This window comes from Piliocolobus tephrosceles, chromosome 21 (genome assembly GCF_002776525.5).
Source record: "Piliocolobus tephrosceles isolate RC106 chromosome 21, ASM277652v3, whole genome shotgun sequence".
NCBI classification, from domain to species: domain Eukaryota; kingdom Metazoa; phylum Chordata; class Mammalia; order Primates; family Cercopithecidae; genus Piliocolobus; species Piliocolobus tephrosceles.
This window is the reverse complement of record NC_045454.1, coordinates 2,440,462-2,449,315: the sequence shown is the minus strand read 5'-3', so window position 1 is coordinate 2,449,315 and position 8,854 is coordinate 2,440,462. Positions and strand designations below refer to the sequence as shown.

The 8,854-nt window shown below is 44.7% G+C and overlaps 1 protein-coding gene across 1 annotated transcript in view; it reads left to right on the top strand.

Annotated features, from left to right (window-relative positions):
• The first annotated feature begins 222 nt into the window (after window positions 1-222).
• The window catches only part of NLRP13 (NLR family pyrin domain containing 13), a 38,856-nt gene continuing 30,224 nt past the window's right edge, over window positions 223-8,854 (top strand). Inside the window, exons 1-3 of the mRNA XM_023184320.2 lie at window positions 223-560; window positions 7,688-7,756; window positions 8,736-8,804. Coding sequence (XP_023040088.2) covers window positions 242-560; window positions 7,688-7,756; window positions 8,736-8,804 — 457 coding nt within the window. The 5' untranslated portion in view covers window positions 223-241. The remainder of the gene's footprint in view (window positions 561-7,687; window positions 7,757-8,735; window positions 8,805-8,854) is intronic.

Genomic DNA, 8,854 nt, shown 5'->3' with positions numbered 1-8,854 from the left:
CGCCACTGCACTCCAGCCTGGGGGACAGAGCGAGACTCCATCTCAAAAAACAAAAAAGTGTACTAACACAAGTAACAGGAAGTACTGTGAAGCAAAAATACTCAAATGTGTAGGCAAGACAGTGTGAAGAGGTGATACTTATGGCTTATGATTTCAACTCTCCTTCTTTTCTGTAGGCCCCAAGTGTCCTGTGGATGTAGGAGAACATTGTTGAAGTGAGAAATTGCGCGTGTCGGGCAAGATGAACTTTTCTGTAACCACCTGGGCCGACGGTGGTACCAACCAAGGGCTTCTGCCTTACCTGGTGGCTCTGGATCAGTATCAGCTAGAGGAATTCAAGCTTTGCCTGGAACCCCGGCAGCTGATGGACTTCTGGTCGGCCCCCCAGGGGCACTTCCCGCATATCCCCTGGGCCAATTTGAGAGCTGCCGACCCCTTGAATCTGTCCTTGCTTTTGGACGAACACTTCCCGAAAGGTCAGGCATGGAAAGTGGTCCTCGGCATCTTCCAGACAATGAATCTGACCTCGCTGTGTGAGGAAGTTAGAGCCAAGATGAAAGGTAAGAGTCCTCGAGGAGGAAGGTGGGGAACTGCTTGGCACTGCTGAGAGCAAGGAGGTGGCCGCTGGGTTTCCATGGGGTCATTCCACGTGGCTGATCTCCCCCTACAAATCCTCCTTGATAATCTACAACAGTGTAACCTTTAAAGGCCTGAAAGCTTAAAGATTTAGTGCTCTAGCCTGGGAAGGAGTAGCAAAGACAAGAAAGGGAATTGGAAGAGGTACATTCAGTTCTGTTATAAGCCTTCCTTTTTTTTTTTTTTTGGAGACTGAGTCTTGCTCTGTTGCCCAGGCTGGAGTGCAGTGGTGTGATCTCAGCTCACTGTAACCTCCGCCTCCGGGATTGAAGTGATTCTCCTGCCTCAGTCTCCCGAATAGCTGGGACTACAAGCATGAGCCACCATGCCCGGCTAATTTTTTCTATTTTTAGTAGAGACGGGGTTTCACCGTGTTAGCCAGGATGGTCTCAATCTCCTGACCTCATGATCTGCTCGCCTCGGCCTCCCAAAGCGCTGGGATTACAGGTGTGAGCCACTGCGCCCGGCCCAGCCTTCTTTTAAAAATGCAAATTTGTCCCAATGTGATCGTTGTATTAGGGAAAAACTTGAGCACAGCACAAATTTCATGTTAGCTTACGCATGGTTTTGCCTAAGAGAAACACTAAGAAAGCACAACAAACACCCCCCCACCCCCCAACCTGTTGACCCTGCACTCAGCTGAGCAGAGCCACGTAGGATTGTACCAAATGCACACAGGCATATACCTAAAACACCTACTCGCTTCCTCAGTACAAGCCTTGACCATTCTACACTTTCTGATTACAGATTATTGTTCTTCCACCACTTCACAAAAACTCACAAGCTGCAACACTTCCCATGTTCACAAAGTTCATGTTTTACTCAAGGTAAAGTTTCATGCCACATCTGTGGTATTGCAGGGCTGACTGTGATATTGTAGGATTCTGCAGAGTTTATTGTGTTTTTTTTTTGAGACGGAGTCTCGCTCTGTTGCCCAGGCTGGAGAGCAGTGGTGTGGTCTCGGCTCACTGCAAGCTCCGCCTCCTGGGCCCACGCCATTCTCCTACCTCAGCCTCCCAAGTAGCTGGGACCACAGGCGCCCACCACCGTGCCCGGCTAATTTTTTGTATTTGTAATAGAGACGGGGTTTCACCGTGTTAGCCAGGATGGTCTCGATCTCCTGACCTTGTGATCCGCCCGCCTCAGCCTCCCAAATCCTGCTGGGATTACAGGCGTGAGCCACTGCGCCCGGCCGAGTTTATCGTGTTATAAAGTGTTTTGTAATTAGCAAGTGCAAAACTGTGCTGTTTCAGCTTCTGCTTAAAATTATATATATATAAAATAATGTATATAATATATAAAATCACTGATTCTATTTCCCATAAGCCATGTGGTTTTAGTGCACAGCTGAATCTGCTGTGGTGAGTTTTCAGAATGCATATGTCACTTTATAGCAGAACTGACCGCCTATGAGATCTGTTGAAAATACTCATAATGTTTCCTGGTGCCTGCTATAAACCAGACATTGATTGATTGATTGATTGATTGATTGATTGATTTTGAGATGGAGTTTCGCTCGTCACCCAAGCTGGAGTGCAATGGTGCGATCTTGGCTCACTGCAACCTCTGCCTCCCGGGTTCTAGCGATTCTCCCTGCCTCAGCCTCCCAAGTAGCTGGGATTACAGGCACTCACCACCACGCCTGGCTTATTTTTGTATTTTTAGTAGAGATGGGGTTTTGTCATGTTGGCCAGGCTGATCTCGAACTCCTGACCTCAGGTGATCTGCCCGCCTCAGCCTCCCAAAATTCTGGGATTACAGGCTTGAGCCACCGTGCCTGGCCATAAACCAGGCATTTAGCTTAATGCTCTCTCTGCATTTGTACTGACTCTTCACTAATATTTAAGAAGGAAGTCCTATTTGTATCTTACAGAGAAGGAAACTGAGACACAGAGAGCTTAAGTAAATTTTCCAAGGTCACAGAGCTGGTGGAGCAGGAGAGCTGGGACGTGAGCCCAGGCAGTGTGCCTCCAAAGGCTCTGGGCTTGGCCATGTACAGCTTCTCCTACCCCCAAATGAGTGAGTTCTAAGGAAGGAGAGTGGGCGATACTGAGTCTTCGGTATCAGAACCCCGGACACTGGGTATTCTGAGTCATACAAGTTCGGGCTTTGTGTATCTTCTGGTGGGCAGGAGGATGGGATGGAGACCAGAACACCACTCCACCCTCTTTTTCCCTGTCCCTCTCGCATTTTTAAAGCCTTCAGATATTCTTGTTTGTAATAGGCAGATATAAAGCAGAAAACTAGGGAATACGATTTAGATTTTTTTTTTTCACTGTCTTAATTTCTCTTTTTTAAATTATACTTTAAATTCCAGGGTACATGTGCAGAATGTGCAGTTTTGTTATATAGGTATACACATGCCATTGTGGTTTGCTGCACCCATCAACCCATCATGTACATGAGGTATTTCTCCTAATACTATCCCTCCCCTAGCCCCCGACCCACTGACAGGCCCAGTGTGTGATGTTCCCCTCCCTGTGTCAGTATGTTCTCACTGTCTAGCTCCCACTTATGAGTGAGAACATACGGTGTTTGGTTTTCTGTTCTTGTGTTAGTTTGCCGAGAATGATTTCCAGCTTCATCTATGTCCCTGCAAAGGACATGAACTCATCCTTTTTTATGGCTGCATAGTATTCCATGGTGTATATGTGCCACATTTTCTTAATCCAGTCTATTGTTGATGGGTATTTGGGTTGGTTCCAAGTCTTTGCTATTGTGAACAGTGCCACAATAAACATATGTGTGCGTGTGTCTTTATAGTAGAATGATTTATAATCCTTTGGGTATATACCCAGTAATGGGATTGCTGGGTCAAATGGTATTTCTAGTTGTAGATCCTTGAGGAATCACCACGCTGTCTTCCACAATGGTTCAACTAATTTACACTCCCACCACCAGTGTAAAAGCGTTCCTATTTCTCCACATCCTCTCCAGCATCTGTTGTTTCCTGACTTAATGGTTGCCATTCTAACTGGCATGAGATGGTATCTCAATGTGGTTTTGATTTGCATTTCTCTAATGACCAGTGATGATGAACTTTTTTTCTTATGTCTGTTGGCTGCATAAATGTCATCTTTTGAGAAGTATCTGTTCATATATTTCACCCACTTTACGATGGGGTTGGTTGTGTTTTTCTTGTAAATTTAAGTTCTTTGTAGATTCTGGATATTAGCCCTTTGTCACATGGATAGATTGCAAAAATTTTCTCCCATTCTGCAGATTGCCTGTACACTCTGATGACAGTTTCTTTTGCTGTGCAGAAGCTCTTTAGTTCAATTAGATCCCATTTGTCAATTTTAGCTTTTGTTCCATTGCTTTTGGTGTTTCAGTCCTAAAGAAAGGATATCAGCGATTGGAAATAGAGGTTTAGAACTCTTAAATTCTGTTTCCAACCAAGTAGCTCTCTTTATAGAGACCTGGAGAGAGGAATTTGCACAGAGGAGAATGCTCTCAAAGGAAGAACTTTCTTTCTTGTTGTTGAGTTTTCAAAATATAAACTTAGTTTCTGGAAAAATATAAACATAGTAGGTGTATATATTTATGGGGTATATGAGATACTTTGAAACTGGCATGCAATGGGTAATAGTCACAGGGGTAAATGGAGTGTCCATCACCTCAAGCATTTATCCTGTTTCTTGTCACTGGTTTTTTTAAAATTTAAACTTACACCTACTACGTATCCAGAATTTTTAAAATATATCTATTTACGGGGTACATGAGATATTGGGATAGAGGCCAGCGATACCTCATAACCACATCAGGGTAGACGGGGTGTCCCTCCCCTCAAGCGTTTCTCCTTTGTTTCTTGTTGCTGATTCTGAATGGCAGCATCAACTTTCTGCCTGAAGCCTGCAGGGCCGGGTGGGGCACATCAGAGGAGCCCCATTTCCCTGGTCCTTGTCTGGTTCCTACTTGGCCTTCTAAAGGTGTGGGTCATGTGGAAGATACTGCTCAAGCAGGAGAAAGCCCTGGGCCACATCCACCTCACCAGTCACGCAGGGGATGATCAAAACTTGGCAGGTGGATCGGGTGGTTCTTAATGCCCCGTTAGCCCCATCATCTAAGAAACTGTACCATGAGTATCTCTGTACTTGACCAGTGCTGTGGGATATGCATTTGTTTGCAGACACACATGTATATACAGGGACCCATGTACTGTCTTTTGGGGATTATTGGCTTAAGGGCTCAGGTTCTAGAGTCAGGATGCCTGGATTCAAAGGCTGGTTCCAGCTGACGAACGGTAACCTTGGACAAATGATCTTACCACAGGGCCGCGATTCTTTCTTAAACTGGGTTCACTGTTCCAACCTCTACATTTCTAGGGTGAAATGCTTAGAAGGCATTGGGCACAGAGAAGGAACTCCCATGTTAGTTGATCTTTGGGTTGGTTTTTTATCTGATAGCGTCACTTGCCCTGGTGGTGTATGGGTGATTATTGAAGCATGGTGCCTCGCCAGCAGTATCGGAGCTGGGAGAGTGTCACCTCACTACACACACACCCTCCACCCCACCCAAGGATATGTCTGCAAATTTCCAGTGGAAGAATCTATTTCTCCCACTGGTGGATCAGATGGTTCATAGCGCCCTGTACACTGGCTTCCATAGATGTACAAATGGAAGTCAGAATTGGGATTTTTTAAAAAAGGAATTAGACTTTATTTCATAGCCAAAAGAGAATAATCAAAGGCAAATGTGTCATAGTTTTTACTTTTTTTTTTTTTTTCCTAGATGGAGTCTTGCTCTGTAGCCCAGGCTGGAGTGTAGTGGCATGATCTTGGCTAACTGCAACTTCTGCCTCCAGGGTTCAAGCGATTCTCCTGCCTCAGCCTCCCGAGTAGCTGGGATTACAGGCAGCTGCCACCATGGCCAGCTATCTTTTGTATTTTTATTAGAGATGGGGTTTACCCATGCTGGCCAGGCTGATCCCAAACTCCTGACCTCGTGATCTGCCTGCCTCAGCCTCTCAAAGTGCTGGGAGTACAGGCGTGAGCCAACATGCTGGGCTGGTTTTTACCTTTTATACTTAAATCTATTCTCTCCTTTGGGTTGATTTTTTTTTTTTTCCCTGTATAAGGTGTAAAGTTTAGGTTGCTATCCCTTTTAATTTTTTCCACATATAGATATCCATTGGCTCCAGCACCGTTTGTTGAAAAGAACTTTCTCTATTGAATTGCTTCTGCAACTTTGTCAAAAATCATCTGGCCATGCCTGGGTAGAATTCATACTTTTGAAAGTTATTTCATTATATACATAAAAGTTTAAACGTTTAGAAGTACTCTATATTCTTCGTGCATTGCATTTTTAATTATGTAGGAATCACTTCCCAGTAAAGCATTTTTTGGGGACGACCTTGAAGACAGGGTCGAACTTTCCCCCACCACCCTCCACATTGGCAGTGAGGTTTAACACATGCAATGGGAACAGGGACCACACTGACTTAAGTGCATATGTATGTGTAAACCACCCGTGCTTCCCTCCATTCACGGATGGCTAGGATTAGGATAAAGACCCTACTAAGTAAATCGATGGGGCCTGGGGGAGTAATGTTGGGTGTAGGAAGAGTAGGCTGGTGACCTAAAACTATACTCCTCTGGCATTTAAAACATAGATAAGTGCGCCTCACCAGAGAATGGAGGAATACCTAGGCCTGGTGAGGGACCCGTGGAACTTCCATACACCTGCTCTTTGCTATTTCTTCATGTCCTTGCAAAGTTCCGTAAGCCTTAGGGAGAATAAGCAAAAACTTACTCATTTTTAACCTTTGTTTTCTCTTTGAAGCCATATACTGGTCCTGCTAGGCTCTTCATCTAGAACAGCGTGGCTCTTATGACAGGTGGTCCCAGCTAAATCTAGAATCTTCTATTAAGATCCAGATGGTGATGCCTGATACTTGACCGTAAAGCTATCACCTGGAAGGCTCACAGCGTTGGATTCGTTTGCAAGAGAGGAATGCCACATGTCAGACAGTTGGCTTTTGGATAAACCAGAGCCAGCGATGGGGGAAAATCGTCTACTTTTCTTCTGCTTGGGTTATGCCTAGAAAAAGGTTCCCACTTGGGTTCCCTGCTTCTAGGAGGGTTAGAATTCAGGACAGACTTCAGCTTGAAGTATGTGGACATAGGACTCAGACTCCATAGGTAGGGTTTGTAGAGCTTCAGAGAGCTGAAATTCTTTGGCCTTGGCTACCATGGTTGGAGAATGATGGATTCTTGTTCTTTGAAGAAGCATGGAACATGTGGAGGAAGTACAGGACTCAGCTCGCTAACCAGAACAAGTCATGTAAACAGTGACAGTCAATGGAGTTGTAAATAGAGCCATGACTCTTTAGATGCAAATCCCTTATAAAGTATTGGCCCATAGCAACGATGTACTACACAGCAAAATGAGTTTGGCCACTGAGTCATAGAAGAAGTCTTCCAGCTCACGAGGAAGGGGACATTCAGAGTGGTGATGGTGCAGCAAATTGAGGGACTTGGTTTGAACCTAATTCTTGGTGCTTTTATTCCTATGGTATTTTGTTACAAAGATATTAGAGCGGCTTCTCTGTGTGGGGTACTGTTCTACACATTTGGGATGAATCCATGAACAGACTAGCCATCTCCCTAGACAGGCAATAGACATAATGTATAAATCACATGGTGTGTTAAAATGACAAGTGCAAATGGAGGATAAGGCATATGGGGAGAGACTAAGGTGTGTGATTAAAGATATAGGTGGTAGTCATAATCAGGCTTATCAGGCACCATTGTGGAAGTGAGATTTGAGCAGAGCCTTGAGAGTGAACTAAGCAGATGTCTGGGGATCCAGGCAGCGGGGAGCGCTGGAGCCAAGGACCTGAGGCAGAAATGCGCTTAGCGTGTGCTGTGGACTTTCCAAAGTGCACACTGTATCTTCAGTTGGGCTAATGGAGCTTGAGAAAACTGGAGGAATCAGACCTTCAACCTCCAGTTTGTCATAGAAGGAGTTGGTTCTACTGAGAGCCTCCATTATTGCTGGTCCATTTTCAGTCTGGGTTATTTTCACATGTCATCATCACTGTTTGTTTCAGGGAATGTGCAGACCCAGGAGCTCCAAGGTCCAACCCAAGAAGACGTGGAGATGCTCGAAGCAGCAGCAGGTGTGTACACTACTTTAAGTTGATAACGGACAGGTTGCTTGATGGAGTACTTATTTCACTGGTCCACATCCGCTGCCTACTCTGAAATTTCTTGAATTTATAGTGCATAAAAAATTAAAAACTTTCCAACTCTTTCAATATTGCTTATTAAATAATAACTTACCGTAAAATGGGCGTACTGATTCCTCCAGTCTCTTCAATCCCATTTGCCATAGAAAAAGTTGGTTCTACTGGGGGCTTCTGTTACTGCTGGCCCATTTTCAGTCTGGGGTACTTTCATATCTCATCATCCCTGTTGATTTCAGGGAACGTGCAGACCCAGGGATGCCAATATCCAAACCAGGAAGAACCAGAAGAGCTAGAAGAAGAAAGAGGTTATATACTACTTTACTTCAGTAATCAACAGGTTGCTTGATGGACTACTCGTTTCATTGGTCCACATTTGCTGCCTACGCTGAAATTTCTTGAATTTATAGTACATAAAAAAATTAAAAACTCTTTCCATCTAGTTCTTCTAGTATTTCTTATTAAATAAAAACTTACAGTCAGGCACAAAGGCTCATGCCTGTAATCCCAGCACCTTGGGAGGCTGAGGCGGGTGGACAATTTGAGGTGAAGAGTTCGAGACCAGCCTGGCCAACATGGTGAAACCCCATCTCTACTAAAAATACAAAAATTAGCCAGGCGTGGTGGGTGCCTGTAATCTCAGCTACTCAGGAGGCTGAGGCAGGAAAATCACTTGAACCCGGAAGGTGGAGATTGCAGTGAGCCGAGATTGCACCACTGCACTCCAGCCTGGGCGACAGCGTGAGACTGTCTCAAAAAATAAATAAAAAATATAAAGTAGGCATTCTGATTCTTCCAGTCAGTTCAATCCCATTTGCCATAGAAAAAGTTGGTTCCACTGGGGACTTCTGTTCCTGCTGGCTCATTTTCAGTCTGGGGTACTTTCATATCTCATCGTCACTGTTTATTTCAGGGAACATGCAGACCCAGGGATGCCAAGATCCAAACCAAGAAGAACCAGAGGAGCTGGAAGAAGAAACAGGTGTGTACATTACTTTGTCAATAATTGACAGGTTGCTTGATGGAGCACTC